The sequence below is a fragment of the Sceloporus undulatus genome, chromosome 4 (assembly GCF_019175285.1).
Source record: "Sceloporus undulatus isolate JIND9_A2432 ecotype Alabama chromosome 4, SceUnd_v1.1, whole genome shotgun sequence".
Lineage (NCBI taxonomy): Eukaryota > Metazoa > Chordata > Lepidosauria > Squamata > Phrynosomatidae > Sceloporus > Sceloporus undulatus.
The window spans coordinates 86,376,646-86,396,114 of NC_056525.1; the positions used below are offsets into that span (position 1 = coordinate 86,376,646).

The following is a 19,469-nucleotide window of genomic DNA, read 5'->3' on the forward strand; positions in this document are numbered from 1 at the left end:
TCCTTTGTTTCAATTTTCTGGGAAGGGAGCATTCATAAGTCTCCATCCTAATAATGCCTTGCACCCATACATGAGCATCAGTCTTTATGGGCACTTGTACTGAAGTGTAACCAAACTTTCTTTTGCCTATCTCCTTTCCTATGCCTAGATGGATTTCCTGGAACAAAAAATGTAGATTTCCCTTTTTACCTTACAAGAGCATCATGAGTACTTTCTTCTGTTTCTACTACAAGCTCATATTGTACTCCGCTAGATACAGATACCAAATATTCCTATAGTGTTTGGTGAATGCCCTTTATTTTATGGAAGAATAGCACTCTTGCAAGGTTTTGAAGGAAACCTTTAAGACACTAAGGGGGGGCAGGGTAACACAAACAAAATTTCATGAAAATCTTATTAAAATGTAATGGGGGAGTTTTACAGAAAGCCCATGTGTTTGGGGATTTTTCATCTGATATTTTATTTATTTCTCTGTGAATTTCTAAATAGCATCTCCATTGTGATCTCCATCTATGCCTATTTGCATGCTAAGATCATCATCTGAGACTCTTCTTCCAAGTGTTGCTACTAAGTAAGGTGTATTGGGTGTTTATTGGAGGCCCTTGTTGCTTGGATATAATTTCTACAAGTATACTCTTGATGAAGTCTGTTTTATTTGTTTTTGCTTCAGCGCTGGAGTTTTAGTTTGTTCAGTTGTTTCTTTTGTGTGTGCCACTGAAAATATTGTTTTATTTGATGTTTCACCTGCTTGTAGGGGAAGTGTAGGTAAACCTTCTTTGTAGGTAAGCTTTCCTATGCCAAAGTGGATATCCTGAATTTTGGGGCTGTTCTGATTTTATAATCCATAGAGAAGTATAAATAACTACATGGATTTATAACTACCAAAAGAAAGCTCAGACGTCATATTTTCCTTCTCTTTTTCCATTTGTTCCATTTCTTTTACTTTTTTCTTGTATTTTCTTCTTCTTTTAATTTCTCTAATTTTTGCTGTCATTTGAAAATTCTTATTTTTTTAAAAAAATAATCACAAGAACTCTGTTAGAAGGATATATGTAATTAAAATAAATGCAGAAATAAAACCTGCTGCTAAGAAGCTTCTTAAACTATTGTTTTTCCTGAGTCATTTCCCCGACCCCAACTAGTTCACCACTAGCTCTCCAACTAGACTGAAAAGCAAATATCATGGATGACAAAGCTTTCTATTCATTTTGTAAGTTCTAGCCATCATTTCCCAACAGGATTCTAAGATAGTTACTTAAACCTTTTTTTTTTTTAGAAATAGCCATTCAGAAGCCTATTATTGACAAGCCAAAGATTTATAAGAGGTACACTGCTTTAATTTATCTTGGATTACCACTGTACACATGCACACCATTCAATATTATGTTCTTTGACAAATGCATATAGACACAAAATCCCAGGGGTGGCTTCTATTCTTGCATTATCCTGGCAGTGCTCAAAAGTATCTCTACATTAAAGTGGATTTATATGTTTGTGATATGTGTTCTAATATTCTTCGATGTAGCTTTTATCAAGCTGAGATGGAGATTCCATTTTATAGAATTTCATTTCCTTGCAGATGTAGAGCTGGGCAACTGGGAAATATTTGTGTCATCCAACTTACAATTGTTTCTCTCAAAGGATCACGCAGAAATCATGTGCACTCTACACACAATCTGTGATTGATTGGGGCTGGTACTCATAAGATCACTCTTTCATTTAAGGTTCAATTTGATTCTTATAAGGGGGACGACATACTATAGGACACAGTAGCATGATTCCTCAAATATATTTTCAGTACTTGATTATAAAACGTGGTATATTCTCAAAAATGACCAACATTACCCATCGATCCTTTTATTTATACATCATCTTTTTTTCCAATCTGGGACTCAGGTCAGAAAATTAAAGTAAAAACACTTTTGGTTAAAGCATATTTAAGGTGAGATTAAAGAGGTATAGAACTAACAACAGAATTAGAACCATTTAAAAATATTAATTTAAAATGAAGAATAAAATGAGTGCAGCACCATAAAAACAACACTTTGTTTTAATCATAGCTTGGATTTGGCTGGACCCTGTTACAATCATTAGGTGAGGAAGAACGGACACACAATTTAGAGTCAACAAGTAACACGTTGTAAATCATGGTGTTTCCTGTTATCATCTTACTTTGGGCCTTCTCAGTGGCTTTCCATTGAGCTCTGAGATCCCTTCCCAGAGAAGTTAGACTGGCACCCTCCTTCCTTTCTTCCTGCAAACAAGCGAAGACTTTTCTATTCCAACAAGTATTTGATGAGTGATTATATAAGGCCCATCTTACACAATTTGCTAGATATTGCTAAGTGTTGTGCTGGGGTATTTGTGTGTGTTTTAATCATATATGTATATATATTTACCTAGCTTCAGTTTTTCTGATTGTGTTTTAACTTTTATATCTTGTGTATTTTTAACAATATTTCTTTTAATCGTTGTAAGCCACTTGGAATCCCAATCTGGGAAATAGGCAGAATAGAAAAGAGGAGGAGGAGGAGGTAGTAGTAGTAGTAGTATGGTGCATGCTAAACACTGTGATTTTAGGAACCAACAGAATACGTACCTAACTGGAGAAGAATACACCTACAGAAATGAACTACAGTAAAGTGAGGCATATATCTTAATGTCATCTGTAGCCTTTCAATCAATATGTGTTTCCTAAGCAAGTTCAGGATATATAATCAAAGACAGGATACTTGTCATGTGAAGGAGAGTGCTTTAAAATGGTCAATCTTTGTGTGTACCTTCCAAGCTTTCATATATGTTAATAGGAGTACACTTGTAATATCCCATTCTTATCACTGAGCCCACACCTTACCACATTCATACGTAACTGAGTATTCTGCCTGCCCACTGCATGCTGTTATAGGGGAAATGTGACCCTTCACTCTGTGTGTATGTGTCTTTAGTAGTTTGTGGGGTCTTGTTAACTTATGAACATAAGAGTGGTGATGGTAGAAAATACTTCAAATATCTCTAAGGAGTTTATTACACTAGTGAGATCCCTCAAGAAAATAGGAGTTAAATGTGATTTAAATTAAATTTGAATTTAAACAAAACTTGCAGGTTTGGGGGGTTTATCACACTGAATTGCTTCCAAAACAAAATAACATGAAGTTAAACCTCAGTTAAAGTGGAGAAAACTGATCGCTGTTTACTTTTGGGATGTTCCGAAAGTAAAAAGCTGCCGTTTTTCATCGCTGTAACTGCGATTTAACTTCACGTTATTTCACGTTAACTGCAATGTCATGTGATAAACATCAGGCATTTCTGGGTTTTCTTCATTTTAAATTGCATTTAACTCCCATTTGCCCACAAGAACTCACTAGTATGGAGGACGAGCAAAATGAAGACATTTCCTCCAAATTAAGAATTCTCCTTCTCCAGTGAAATATTCATTCAGCTCCCAAATTTCCAGCATTGCAGTAACTTAAAATGTCAGTCAAGCATTTAGAAATAGAGTTGAGGTATCCAAAGAAAAAAGGCAGACAAAGTTAAGAAGGGAATCTGTTCTTTATTTATTGAATATATAATTCACCTTTCTTCAGGAGTGGAATCCAATGCCACTGATAGTACTTTAAAGCAATATTAAATTCAAATCTTATTTTACCAAGATTCAAAAAAGAATTAAATAGCAGCATTACTTTGAAAACCATGGTTAAATAAAGTTAAAAACATACTTAAAATATAATTACTAATAAAAGGTAAGGAATACAACATACCACAGAAACTACTGGTACATAATCTAAATTTCAAAAGGCTTGAGGGAGTTCTACAGCCTGTGAGCAGTCACAGAAAGGGGTATGTGAACACAGCAAATGGTGTGAAGAGGTATCAGTGTTTCACTCTTTGAAATGCTAGAAATTTGGGAACTGATGGAAAATTTCATTGAGGTTAGCATAATTCTTATTTAGAGGGAGCAACTTCCTTATTTAGCCACCCTGTGATAGCTGTACCACTAAAGTCCTCAGATTTCAGCTGCTTGTCATGTACATCTTTAAAATGGCTGGGATAATAGTGTTACAACAAATCTACCCATTTTTCTTTGCAATTGGGATTTCCCCCCCACTGCAAACCATGATGCAATGAAGCAGAGGTAGCATGTGTTGGATGTCAGTAAGCTGGCCTATTGTGGGAAACTAAAATTTCTTCCATTAGAGAAACATAGGAATTCACCAGTAGCCAGAAAATGTCTCACAATGCAATATTTCATCTGAAGTTGTTATATTTTTATTCCAACTTGGTCTCTTCTCGCTGAGTGTCTGGGTATAACACACAACTCATCTTTGGACACGAGACATTTTTATGCCTTGCTGCACACTGGCATTTTCATTGGTGGTGAGAAAATACCACTAAATTCCAGTAAGGCATTACTACCATGAGGGATAAGAGAGAATAAAATGTCAAAGTTTAAATAGAACCTGCTAGTTTAACAATTAGACCTACTTCACAGGAACATCATGGGATTTCAAAGTCACAGAACACAGCATGGGAGAGAAGATTATTTTCTCTGTATGTGCCTTCAAGCTACCTGTCAACTTATGGCAACACTATGAATTTCACAGGGTTTTCTTAGGCAAGGAATACTCCAAGATGGTTTTGCCACTTCCTTCCAAAATGTAGCCTAGAATACCTGGTATTCATTAGCAGTATCCCATTGAAGTACTCACCAGGGATGGCCCTGCTTAGATTCCAAGATCAGACAGGATCTGGTGCCTTTAAAGTATGTGTTATTGTTGTGTGTCATTTCTGGCTTATGGTGATCTAAAGTGGATTTATCATTTGTTCAGAGGATTTTACTTTATTTTATTTTGCCTTCTTCTGAGGATGAGAAAGTGTGACTTGCCCAGTGGGTCATCTAGTGGGTTTTCATTGCAGAGCAGGGATTCAAACCCTGGTCTACAGCATCCCAACACTCAAACCACTGCACCATGGCTCTCAGGGTATTTGTATAAACCTGAAAATCATTTTCAGCCTCACATCTCTCCATCCCCATTTTTTCCAAAATTAGTGAAAAACCAGAGAGCCCAATTTTGTGTTCACTCATTTCGGAAAAACTGAAATGTAGTCAGATGAGAGGAAACCATGATTTCTTTATAAAGGTACTAAATGTTTACAGCTTGTCACCACTATACTGACATTAACTGCTTTGCATGTGCTTACTGTTACCATGGTATTATAGATGCTGTAAGGCAATATTGTACAAGAAATGTCTTGCCAACATACATGTACAAAGCAGCTAGAGGCAGTTCTGCATTGAAGTTTGGATGTTTCTGGGATCCAGCAGAGTTAAAGTCAGATTCTTCTACAGATTCCAGCCTGAGGACTGATTTGCTCTGTTTATTCCCTTTGATGTTTCCCTTCCTTTGACAACTTTCATCATTGTTTTGGACAGGAGGTTACTGAATAAGCAACTATTACTTGTTCTCCCTCTACAAACAGCATCGATTGACTACAAACAGTTTGGTCAACTTAGCAGTCTACTGAGTGCCCATAAATACACTTGTATAACAGAACAAAAGAAACTGAATCTGTAGGAAAATTTGCTATCAGTATACATATCAAGATTTACCCACACCTCTATGAACAAAACTTGCTAAGAAAACCATATGATAGGTTCACCATAAATTTGGAATGACTTGAAAGCACACAACAACAACAACAACAACAACAACAACAAACAATTAATGTTAATATATCCTCTTGTCAAGATCTAGGTTTTGGATTTATTTATGGATGTAATTCTTTATAATGGTTCTTCTCAAAGGTAGCAATGAGTAATTTCAGCAATTTTCTTCACACTGTGAGAAAGTCTTTGAAAACTATGCAGTTTTTTAACCTATTCACAATTTAGGACATACTCTGTGCAAAATTTGTACATGATTCCCCGTATAAGGCAAATAGCGTGTATGCTTGAGCCCCCCCATGTATGTTGGGTGCATGCCATTGCCATTTCTGTCACACGGCTTTCAGTGTAAGCTGAAAGCTGCATATAGCGCACCCGCATATGATGCAGGCACGTTGTATTTAAACACTGAAATATTAATTCCTGCACAGAAAACGTGTTCTTTTTAGGGGGAAAAAGGTGTCATTCTGGATTTGTATTATGTAAAATTCACACATGGTTGTTTTGAATACAAAATAGCATTTTTTGTGTGCAGAAAACTGCATGACAAATAATATTTCCATGCAAAAATATTAATTCCTCTGCAGAAAATATTGTTTTCTATGCAATCAACCACATGTGAATGTTACATAGAACAAATCCCAAATTACAGCTTTTTTTTTCAGCTCAGAAAACAATTTTCCATCGTCTCCATTATGGTGTGATCAGTGATTACAAATCAACAAAATGACAAAGTGTGCATGTTCCCAAAACCCACATGGAGAGGAAGGGGCATCAGTCCAGGCAGAAGTGACAACTAAGGAAGAGGTACTGTCCCACTGGGCATGTTTCTAGGCACATATATATATATATATATATATATATATATATATATATATATACATACACACATACACATGCAGGCATCTGGGGGGGGGGCTGACATCAAGGTCCTGCATCAGACACACACCCATGAAGTTGAGACTATGTTTCATTTCCCAATCTAACCCTCAAACCCCACTTTAAATTCCAGGTAGCTGTACAGCTGTTACTAGAGTTCTGCAGCACTGGCAAGTGAGGCACTGTAGAATAATATATACAGCCATCTCCTGCCAATGAGTTGCAGTGCAACAAACAGAAGCAGGAGCATTTAAAGGGTCCTTTATATTTTATTATTTCAAAGATTTCTATCCCACCCTTCTCCCATGATTGGATTCAACTCCTTAGCACACCACTGCTTACTGTGCACAGAGTACTGGATGTGCCATTCTCCAGTACCCCACTCAACAACACTGAAGAACTTTGAATGGCTCCCTGAAATTTAAGATGGATTTGGGGGTATTTGTGCATGTGGAAATGGGGCCATGATTATAAATGTGAATACCAAACAGTTAAGAGGTTGTGGGCCTAGCTTCCAACATCAGAACTGCCTCAAAGAATCTGATCTTTGCTATGGCTCACATTCCCAGGACTCATGTGGAGAAAAATTAGTTTGTGTGCCCTGAAGGGAGCAAAGGGTGTGAAAAAATACCCCAGAATGTGGCATGGATGCACTGTAAATGGGTCCTTTGCTGTGGAAAAGGAACAGAATATCAGAGGAAAAGTCACCAGAGAAGAGCAATGAAACAGAACCTTAGGCGGGATGGAGGGAAACAATAGTGTATATAAGATACATAGAGTCATGTGTCCAACTAACCAACCAATAGATGTCGCACCCAATGCAGCATTTCCCTTTTTCAGTCATGACTTGTGACATTACTAAATTTTCAGGATAGTAAGAATGTGCCTTTACTGAGATGATGTCATTGTATTAGAAAGGAAATGAGACGATTTAAATGCAAGACTGTAGAGATGCTGGCAAAATGTGAAAATGAAAGTCAATACATCTCCACAGGGAACATGTTATACTGTGAAAAAGAAATAAAACAATGTAAATGCATGTCACACTGGACTGTTAAGGATGTTGTCTGCAGTCAAATCTGTGTGAAGTGTAAACATGCACTCTTCATGTAGTACATTTATTTCTGCTAGTTAGCTTATTAAATAAAATTAACATGCAAAAAGTAAGCTAATAGATCACTTGGAATTTGAGAAAGAGAAACATATTTAGAGTTAATGCTATTTGAGCATTACTGATACTGATTAATGTGTTATACACATTTCATTGTTTGGGGCAGAGTTTATTTTCTCAGATGTCATCTTGAAACAAAAATTAGGCATACCTACATATGTGGAGAACTTTGTTAAAAAGAACTGGTTGGGTAGAAGTTGTTGGGGAATGGGAGGGTTGTAGTGCAGGTTGAGTTGCGCTTATCTAGAATTCTGAAATCCAAAATACTCCAAAAACCAAAACTTTTTTTCATGGGTAGATAGTATAGTGACACCTTTGCTTTCTGAATGTTCAATATATACAAACTTCCTTTAATATACTAAATTATTTAAAATATTGTATAAAACTACCTTTAGGTTATGTGTATCTGAAACATGAATGAATTTTGTGTTTAAAGATGGGTGCCATTCCCAAGACATCACATTGTGTACATGTATGCAAATACAATGGATCCTTGCCTTATGTGGGGGATCCATTCCGGACCCCCTGCGTAAAGTTTGGATGTTTCCGGGATCCAGCACTCATGGGGCTCATGCTTGTGGGGCAGCAGCACACATGCATCATAGGCATGTGCGCTATTTCAGCACAGCATGTCTAAACACTGCACCACAGAAATATTGTGACACAGCCCACCATCTGGTTGGGCAGGCGGCATGACAGTGGCTTGGGGGTGGAGTCAGGACATAAAGCGTGCAGTCGCCATGCCCTCACTCTACCCTGATGCTGGTATTTCTTGCCAGTCTGTACAGCCAATTAGTCTTTGGGGTTTTGTTAAGTAATAACATTTGAAGTGGCTTTATTTACAAGTACTAAAGGTTTGGGAACATTGGTGATAGACTCTGTAGCATGTTCTCTTCAAACATAGAAGAGAGAGAAATTAAATAACTGCAGGCTGTAAAACAGAGGATGGGCAAATTCAGAAAAAAAGATATGGCTAAAACCAGCAAACAGAAATGACATGATACATGCTATATGTAAACTCCTAGAGAAATATACAAACTAGCAACTACTGATTATATACATCCTAAGGTTGTTACCTCTTAACAGAAATTTATTTGCCTCTGAAATATTCATGAAACGTTTACTCAGAAATCCATCTTGTTGAGTTCTATAAGGATTATTCCCAAGAACAGTACATTGCACTGTACCCTAACATAACATACTCATGGGAGAGAAGGCTAATGGTGTCCAAAAACCACAACGGCCAAACATATTGCCTTCAGTGTCAAAGGCAGCATGTCTCTGTGTACCAGCTGCCAGATGAGCTGAAGTATAATAGAATGTGCTACAATGTACTAGACTGGCTCTTGGTCTGATCAAGTAACTTTCTTACATTCTTAACTACATTTCTGTTGTCACAGAAAGATGTTAAGAAGAGGACTGGGAATTCAGACAAGACTAAAACTAAGACCATTAATGAGCCTAAGGAGTTGACATAAAGGAAAATGATAAGTGGAGGAAGACTGCATAATAACCACCCTTCATATGTTGGAGGGGCATTGGGAAGAATGAGTTTGTTTAAGATGGATCTAATTAGGAGCAATAAGATGGACACTGAGGAAGATAATTGGCTGTTTTGAAAAAATCAGGATCAGTCTTGTATTTTCATAATTGTGATGGGGTTGCTCACTAGAAGCAGGAGACATACTGTTTTGTCAAGTCACTTGACAATTCGTCATAGCTATTGCATCACAATACTGAGTTGGGTGATGTTCGTACAGGCTAATACTGCTTAATTATTCACTTCAGAGCCCAGCAAAAGATAAGAATATTGTATCACATTTTGCAGAATCCAGTAAAGCCTTTGGTTCATCTCATATGTTGATAGTGTTTTATCTGTTTCAATCTGGCTGCCCCTTGAAGGCTAAGCATTTAACTCAATGAGATGTCAAATGGATGAGCATGGTTTGTTGGGGGTGGTAAGAGATAACACTTCATCCCAGAGCTGAACCAAGTCATTTTGCTGCCCTGAGGCCAGTAGGGGCTGGTGGTTCCCATGTCAGTGGGGAGGTGAATCTACTCTGGGTTTTAGATTGAACTTGAAAGGAGATGTGTTCAACCTAATTGGGTGATGAAAAACAGATATGAAAGATTGATTCGTTTAGGATGCCTTTTGGCAGATTTTAATATATGACTTGGAAAATGTACTTTTTAAAACTATAGTTCCCAGAAATGTAGGGACTGGTCAAAGGATCCTGTGAATTGTTTGTCCAAACAATTAAGTTTTCTGATTTTTGCACAATTTTATTCTTTTATCTGAAGCATTTTAAAAAGGCTTGTTCTGCTCTCAATTCATTTTGTTTTAAGCTGCCTACTGCTCGGGGAGCCACATGGGGAGAAGGGGTGGAAAAGGAAGGAGCATTAATAATGTAATAAATAAATATTGTGGTGTAGTGGTTTGAGCATTGGACTACAGCTCTAACCAGAATTTGAATCCCAGCTCAGCCACAGAAACCCACTGGGTGACCTTGGCAAGTCACATGCTCCCAGCCTCAGAAGACGGCAATGGCAAACCCCTTCTGAAAAAACTTGCTAAGAAAACACTGTGATGGGGTTACCGTAAGTCAGAAATGACTTGAAGGCACAAAAAACAACAATAATGTCATACAATATAATACTATAACTATTGTAACTGACTAAGCAGATAACCGTAACATTCACAAACCACAGTCAACCAGCCTGTGCAGAATTCCAAGAGGATTGCATAAAAATCTCTCTGCATTTCCTGTGACAGAAGGCATATAACAGAACACTGTGCCCAATGGAGAGATTGCTATTCCTAGTGGAGCAATGCTGTGCATCATTGCACCAACAGGCTGCAGGGACTCCAAAAGGAACATTCACTGGATTAGCGGTCTCTTAAGACATATTGATAAAACTGAGCAACTATCAATATATGCTTAAAGAGCTTTCAGTCTGTGATAACCAGCCTAAATGGAAAATCCTCTGCAATTTCTCTTTGGAAGTATGGTGGCCCCCTGCTGAGAGAAGAAAACACTTGGTTGGTTGTTTAGTTCTCTCCCTGTCTCCCATGCAGAAATCTTTCCAAAAAAGAAAAGGAAACTGGGAGGCAAGGAAAGGAGCTGGAGATCAGTCCAGAGCACAGTAACACTAATGCATCAGATGTTAGAGAGCAGATGCTCCAAGCAACAGCTTATTATTGTGCCATACAACAATTAAAGATAATATTCAGTTCATTACAAAGCAAGGCATTTTTTGGGGGGTGGGGAGTTACAAGTATGGAGTAAACTATCGGAAGAATCCAAACACTGTTGAACAATTGTACTCCCTTTTCCAGTATCACTGAAGCTCCCATGCAAATGTTCCTATTTCTCAACAAAAAAGGAAGAAAGCTGTGATTAGTTCTCCAAGAATCTCCAAAAAGCTCTGGAAATGGAAACACTGCCCCCCACTCTCACCCGAGATACTGTTGAGGTCTAGAAATCCCAGCCAGATGACCTCTTTTCTCCTTAAGCCAAAACGGATGAAAAATGAAAAATGGGCATGCTACAGTCATCAAGCCACACTGCTGCAAAAGTGGAGTAGTGGGCTGAAGGGATAAGGGTGCATATGCATTTTTAAAGGTGGAAGTTAGTTTAGAAGCACGAAACAGAGAGAGCTGGACTGTAGATGGCATGGATTACGGAGAGTCAAGGATCCTAGTTTTTTTAAAAAATGAAATTGAAATGTGGATGAAATATGGAGAGGCACAATTCTTTTCCTAAGCTGTGAATGAGAAGACGGTCTGTTATCCAAAAACCTAATAATGTACATTGGTGTCATTCACTGGAATAACCCATACATCCCTATTTTCCCTTACTTTGACTTCTCTGATAAAACAGTGCATAAGAAAACTAGAAGGTAGTAATGTATCAATATTTGCTTGCAAGGACCTCTGCAAGCTTTGAAGTGACATCTTTTGATGGGGACTAAATGGTTGTCACATAGAATGTCTCCTCACTGTGGGCCATTTGCCTCAACATTTTCTACTCCCATTTTGTTACTGGGGTTAACCTTTTTCCCATTGTGCCCTTAATGCAATTTTTTCCCTTAAGGGTTTAAAGAGGTTTAACAAAAGATGTCCATTATTTTCAACTAGAAATAACTATAGTAATATTTTTCAAATACATTTTCTCCAAACAGGGAAGGCTGAAAACAATTAATCCTGTAAGAATATATGCTTTTCTAACTCTGAATGTTTTGCTATTTTGAATACTCTTGATTCTACATCCACAAACATTTTTTGTGCATACTATATTATCTAAATACTTTAGAATTGCCATAGGGTCAAATCATATTCTGGAAGTCACTCAACACAGGATTCTCCCCATCCCACCCTTTTTAAATGCACCTGATTGCAAGTTAATGCCTCTGAATTCACATGATAAAAAAATCAACCAGTTTAGATCAGAGAGATCACTGGGAAAATAGGATTAGCCTAAGGAGATATATGAAATGTGCATATATTGTTATAGGAGTTAGGATTCTAAATTTACCTCTTAGAAAAGCAATAATAATAATAATTTTCAGCGATAAATTAGGCTTATACTCAAACTGGGTCTCTCTTGACTAATGCAATTAGCACTGTAAAACTGTGTGAATGCCCTCAAAGACAGCTTCATAAACTTCAATTGGTCCAGAATGCAGCAACTCAGCTTCTGTTTTGAGCTATTTGCTGGGCATATATAACATCAATTCTTTATAAAAACCTAGTTTGTTTCTGGATTGCTGACATTAATACATCACTACTGCCTCTGAATTATAAAAAAAATGTATTTATTTTTAATGTGATTTTCATGTTATTATCTTAATCGGTAGCAAACCACTTTGAGTTGTATGGCCCTCCAGGTATTGCTAACCTGCAACTCTCAGCAACATGAACCAATACAGCCAATGGTGAGGAATGCTGGGAGCTCCAGTTCAACAATATCTGCAGGGCCTATGACTCTGATCTAGATACAACATTCCAGCACAACTTGAAATCTACTTTTATCAATTGACAGTACCCCTACATTTGTATATGATCGTTGTTGTTGTAGGGGATGTTCAGACATGTAAATTTTCCTCAATATAATATGTCCCAATTATCTCCAGGAACATATTCAGAGGAACTAATGCATTTCATGACACACATATACCAAATTGAACTACAACCTTCTAGAAACAACTTCCATAACAATTATGGTTGTTTGGTGTCTTCATTTCTGATTTATGGCAACCTTAAGGTAAACCTATCAAGGAGATTTCTAGGCAAGATCTGTTGACAGGATGGTGTCTTTGCCTTCCTCGAAGGCTGAGAAAATGTGACTTGCCCAATGTAACCCAGTAGGTTTCCATGGTTGAGCAGGGACCTCAACCCTGGTCACAAGAGTGCTCAATGTCCAATGCTCAAACCACTACACCATGCTGGCTCTCTACTCTATAATAGTGTTAGAAATCTGTCACTGTATTTGTAGATGTCCAGTCTATTGAAAGTTTAGTATTACACAGACTACTCCAAGTGAATGTATCCCAGAAATAGTCAGGATGCATTATGTAGAATGCCTTCTAAATGTCACAGTGTGTTGCAAAACTAAAATTTGAACCAAACAATTCCAGTCCTGTGGTTTGGGCTAAATCTTCTCTCACGCAGTGCATTTTCTATTTGTATGCACAAGGTTTTCACAACCATTCTATTTCCAAGCCATCAAAGGATAAGAGGCTCAAGGATGATTCTGATCTCTGGGTACCTGACAGTAATAAATGATATGCGTAGCTTCTATGACAGGCTGCTCACTTGGTAACTGATGAGCTGGGGTCCCAGAGAGCTGAGCCCATGTATTTAGCAAATGACAAACCAGCTATAGTGATCGAATCTGTATGGACAGAAAGAAAGTCAAATATGTTTTTTTACACTAAACGTGCATGATGGATAGATTCATCTTACTGTGTGTTACTCAGATTCAAACATGCGTTCATTCTGAGAATACATATGTAATTTGAGGGATCTTCATCAAAAGATTGTTCCCGACATAACAACACTCCCTCCGAAGTCCTGTTCTTTAAAACTGCCAGTGGACTGTGAAAGCAGAAAACAATTTTAGTCCACATCACAAATCCAGTCTCTGGCAAAAATGTCATTCACTGCTATAAATAAACAGCCAGGCAGCAGTGTAATTCAAAATGGAGAGAAAGAAAAAGATCCAGTCAAAATACATTGCACACCCTCCAACATTTCACAGACAAAAGCCAGAGCACATGAGGCAAGCAACATCAGAGTATGGCCAAGATAACTACACTTATTAATGAAGAAAAACACACCAGACAGGAGAGGCTGCAGCATTTTGTTTTTGCTTGAACATACTGGGAAGGGCAAGATTCTCTCCCTCTCCTCTCTTTTGTCCCTGCTGAGTGCAAACTAGTCTTCTACATAGAATCAGTTTGCATCAATTGAAGTAAGCCAGGACAAAATGGGGGGGGGGGAGAGATAGGGAGGAAGAGAGAAAAAAATGAGCATTTCTAAAGCAGCTTAAAAAGTGGGATGAAAGCAGGACAGCTGGAGGATGTGACATGGAACAGGACTCCATAATGGCTCAGCACAGGTGGGCAACTGCAGGAGGAGGTCTGGGAGCCAAATATCAGAAATGAGGAGTAGGGGAGCAAAACCAAAGGGGAGTGGAAATTCACATCTGGTTTGGAAAAATAAGAGACAATTAAATTTGTTCTCTTGGAGCTTCCACCAGAGATAATCCCTCTTGCTTTCAGTCTGGGGAATTTAGATGGATAATGGACCTAAATAACCAGAATATACCAGCTCTTGTCTGATCATGGAACCTAAGCAGAGTAAGGCCAGGTTAGTAGTTGAATGAGGGGCTGCCAAGGAATATCAGGTGCTGTAGGCAATATTTCAGAGGAAGACTATGGCAAACTACCTCTGCATTTTCCTTGCCTAGGAAAACACCATGAAATTCATTGGGTCACCATAAGTCAACAGACAACTTGGAGGTGCACACACACACACACACACACACACACAGAGAGAGAACTGCAAACACAGTCCAGGGAAGCACTCTGTTCCCAATTTGGCCACCCATCAAGCAGTTGATGCCAGAAGGAATTCTGGGAGCATTTTTTAAGAAAGAAAATTAAGTACAGTAATAACGTTAACAATAAACCAAAATCATTGAAGCTATATTCTCGTGTCAATTATCCCTGAGGTGCACCGTATGACAAGCACTATGGTGTTGCTAACATGGGATGTCTTCTCACTGGTTGTCCCTATCCATATGGAATGGGAGGTATCAACTGATACATGTATCAATTATTCCTAAGAACAGGACACTTTTGTTTGTCTATGTGGGGTGATATCAGCAATAAAGTGATTCATTGACTTTTAACTATATTCTTAAATGTGCTCAGAAAGCCTCTGGTTATTATACAGATTTTGCACTGGAAGGTTTTCAGAACCTGCTTTTCTACAATTCTAGCTCTCATGTCTTTAGACCTTGTTTTCTCATAGATTTGTGCAACTCCAAACACACTGTCAGCATCCATTCATTTCCATAAGCTTCTTTCTTTCCCCAACTGTTATTGAACTTCAGTGAAGTATGTTTTTGACAAGAAAGTTTAATGCTCCTAATAGTCTATTAAGACTTCAGGTGTAATTCTAACATTTCACAGTTGAAATGAAGTGAGAGAGCGTCTAAGTACAGAAATCTGAAGGCCATTAGAAAGATACAAGTCCACAGACTATGTCCCCAAGTAGCCTTCTGTTTAAACACTAACTACTGTGCCAGAAGCAAAGTCTTCATTTTTAAAAACCATTAAGAAGCCCCAAAGAAAGATTATTTCCCTGCTTTGCCCAAACCAGACTAAGAACTAAGCTGTTGCAACACATCAGCTCCAAGAGTCTAGCCGAGGCAGTCAAACTGCCATCTTGTGGTTAACAAATCTTGTTGCTGCAACTCCAGTACATTTGTCCTTCCTCATTTATTCCACACACGTACAGAATAAATCTGAGGGCAACATATTCCAGGCAGGAATAAAAAGCTTTGATTCTCTGGAGTCTAAATATCCAATATAGATCAATGTTGCTAGAGGGAAAAAGAGAGAAATTTAATTACCTCCAGCCTTAAACCGAATGCAGAAGACAGTGGCGGGGGAAGAAGTGTTTGAGCAAGGGCACAGGCCATCTAAGTTCTACATCGTTCACTGCAACTAACAGATAATGGGATAAACAGGTGATTAGATGAGTAGGAAAGTGTATGTGTCCTCAAGTTGCCTGTTGACTTCTGGCAACCCCATGAATTTCATAGGTTTTTCTTAGGCAAGGAATACTCAGAGGTGGTTTTGCCAGGTCCTTCCTCTGAAATGAAGCCTACAAGGCCCTCCAAAGATGACCCTGCTTACATCCCAAGATCACATGGGGTCTGGTGCCTTTAGAGTATTTAGGCCCTTGGGAGAGACCTACTGGAAGTGGAAATCACTGAAGGATAATACCGGCAGGTATAGAAACAAATGGAAGCCTTGCAGAGATGCCCTAGAAATACATCACGAGGGGCAAAGAAATGCCGTAACCCAATTTTTGAAACTGATTTTTAAAAAAACATTAACTTCTTTTTTAAAAATTAACTATTTTTCTGTAGTTGACTCTTGACATTTGGAGGCTAGAAGAATGAGTTAGAGTTTTGTTTTGTTTTTTTATCTTTTTGGCTCTTCCCAGCTTGTCAGAAGCTCAGTGCATTTAACAACAATAACATTTAACTGCTATCTTGCAGCTTCCATATGCTGCTTAGATTTTCCTTTTCATTAACCTGATCGTTCTAGTAATGTGATCTCCCTTCTCCCTTTTTTACAGGAAAGTAGTGCCCTGGATTATTCATATCTAGGGCATATCCAAAGAGTCTATTTATCACTAAGCTTTCCACTATTATCCTTCTGAGATTCTCCACCCACCAATAAGTCTTTCCTACTTATTAGGGATTGTAAAGGAAGACAGGTTTGTGAGCATATGTGTGTATTTTGAAGAAGCTGAAGGATAAAATCCTCACACTAAGATCTTTTAGCTCCTAGTCATTATCTGTACCCAACCCATCTTAATCTACAGTTCTTTCCCCCAAAGATTATGTCTAGCCCCCCTACATAACCTTACAAAGCCAGTACACAATAGCCCATGATCTTTGTGGCACCTTCAACCAGATCTTAATTAGTTAAACAAAGAAAAGTGATTGAAAAACTCAGTCTTGTAAACCTTAATGGAATGATGCTTCCCTTCCAGGAATGCTAATAATTGGTTCTAGCTATCTCCTTTTTGGGAATCATTCATTAAGAAGTAGAACCAGCATGACTTGACTTGCTGGGCTATTTTTATGGAGGCTACCCACTGTGCTGCAAGAACTCTCAAAACAATTTCTCTCGGTCCATTTAACTATAAAGAGAAGATGCTTGCAACAGCCTCAAGTAAAAAAAAAAAGCCCTAATAGTGCTATGTAACAAACAAAGCAAGCTTCTAAAATTCAGCATACGATGAGGTTAACAAAGCAAAAGGGGGAAAAACTACACCATTGAACTCTCACAGCTATCAAAAATAAGGAACCACTAAGGAGTGGGCAAAGATCAAAGTGGAAAAAAGATGCAAACCAGCATGCTTTGAGCTCTGGAAAGCAGGGTTTGACTCTTTGCTTAGCCACAAAAACCCACTGGGTGATCTTGAACAAGACACACTCTCTCAGCCTCTGAGGATGGCAATGACCCCTTCCCTGAAGAAATGTGCAAAGAAAACCCTGTAAAAGGCTCACCTTAAGGTTGCCGTTAAGTCAGAAATGATTGAAGGCACACAACAAAAACATGCAAGAAAAGTGAAAAGTATTTTCTTGTAGTTAAACTGTCTTCTGTCAAATGGAGTACAGTATTTTACCAATAATTCTATTCTATCCTAAACAATTTTAAACATGTTTGGATACACAGAGCATCTTGCTTTTTTTTTACCTTCTACACACAACTGAGTACCAAGATTGTATAACAAAGTACAGTACTCAGATCTTATACAGAAGGTTCTGTTGAAGGCTCATGAGCAGATTTTGCATAGAAATTAAAAGGATGTTATTTAACAAGACTCCTGATTTAATAGCTTTTTAAAACTTTTAATGTAAATTTGTTAATTTTGCAAGCAGCTATGGGAGTCCCATTTGAACTAACCATTGTGAGATAAAAATGTAATGCATAAATGCATACATACATTTAAAATATCTTACTCCTGGTTTTTTTAAACAGTGTAAATATTCTTCATGCAAATGATCTTTTATTCTTATTAACTAAAAAGGACTTTTCTAACATGAGATATGAAATTATACTTACAAATTTTTATTATACTATACAAGTACTATTGAAGTGTACTATTCAACATTTTCCACATGCTTGAAAAGTTAGATTAATGCATTGTTATGTAATTTAGACTTCCAATGTAAAGCTACAAAACAAATGAGACATCAGTAAAAACATCCAGAAACATTGTTTACCTTGGTATACCTGTCCTTCGTCTTCTTGTAATACCACAACCTTTTCCATTCTGTGTCTTCTGTTAACATTCCAGCTTAGGACTTATTATTTATTTATTTGGCATAATTTCCAGAACACTTATGAGAAAACAAAACATATCAAGGAAGTGTTTTAAAAAAGAATAGCAATAAGCTTAAAATGTTTAAACCACATAAAACATCTAAAAGCTATAAACCCCCAAAAAGAAGAACTAGGGCTTGATAGTGTAAAGAACAGCTTTTGTTCTGCAAATATTTAGTAGTATATCAAGGCAACCGATTCTTAGAAGGGATTTTTAGGAGTGATTGCATTAAGAGCTAATGATGGTGTCTTGTTTTTGTGAATGGCTTTTTTATGTTACTTGTTCCAGAAACTAACAAGGCTCTTAATTTATATTGGCTTGAAAACAGAAGTTGAATAGAGACAACAGAATTTAAACAAACTTGCTTTTAACAGAGAAAAGGAAAGTGCACCTTTTAGAATAAATCTAGGAAAACTGTAGAAAAAGCAACCAAAACGAACAAAGCGCTGGAGACCAGAGTCTGAATCCCCGTTTGGCCATGGAAACCCACTGGGTGATCTTGAGCAAGACACAATCTCTCAGCTTCAGAGGATGGCAATGGCAAACCCCCTCTGAAGAAATATCCCAAGAAATCCCCAGGATAGGGTTGCTTTAGGGTCGCCAGAAGTTGGAAATGACTTGAAGACACACAACAGCAACAACAAACAGAAGAAAAATCCAGGGCTAGCCAATGAAGCTGAATGGTGAAGGATTCTGGGGAGAGAAAAGGAAGTACTGTACTTCAAACAGTACCAAAGGTGCATCTCTAGAAATGATGTATTTATTTAAAAAACTCTCATGCTAAAAGCATATTAAATCACATAAAACATACAGAAGTTAAAAACATAAATAATGCAGTTAGACATCACTTTATCAGTCATGGATCCATCTTACAGAATCATGGAATTTGTCATTTTGTGAGGCAACTTCACTCTGGCAAAGAAGGCAAAACATCTTTTTAAAACAACAAATCCCAGGATTCCATAGGATGGAGCTACGGTGATTAAAGTGGTGTCAAACTGCATATACTCTTTTTATTTATTATTTTATGTACAGCACTGTGAAAATCTACAGCGCTATATCAATAAAGAATTATTATTATTATTATTATTATTATTATTATTATTATTATTATTATTATT

At 37.6% G+C, this 19,469-nt stretch overlaps 1 protein-coding gene across 2 annotated transcripts in view; it reads right to left on the reverse strand.

Moving 5' to 3' along the window:
• Positions 1-1,762: 1,762 nt before the first annotated feature.
• OMA1 (OMA1 zinc metallopeptidase) overlaps positions 1,763-19,469 on the reverse strand; it is a 61,553-nt gene continuing 43,846 nt past the window's right edge. The window contains exons 10-11 of one of the 2 annotated variants that reach the window (XR_006103554.1): positions 18,248-18,364; positions 1,763-2,254 (exon numbers count right to left, since the gene is read on the reverse strand). Coding sequence is in view for 1 of the 2 variants with exons in the window: in XM_042463772.1 (XP_042319706.1) it covers positions 18,337-18,364 (28 nt within the window). In the remaining variant the exon portion in view is untranslated. Of the gene's footprint in view, positions 2,255-17,868; positions 18,365-19,469 lie in introns of those variants that run through there. The other variant, XM_042463772.1, reaches the window with a different exon arrangement.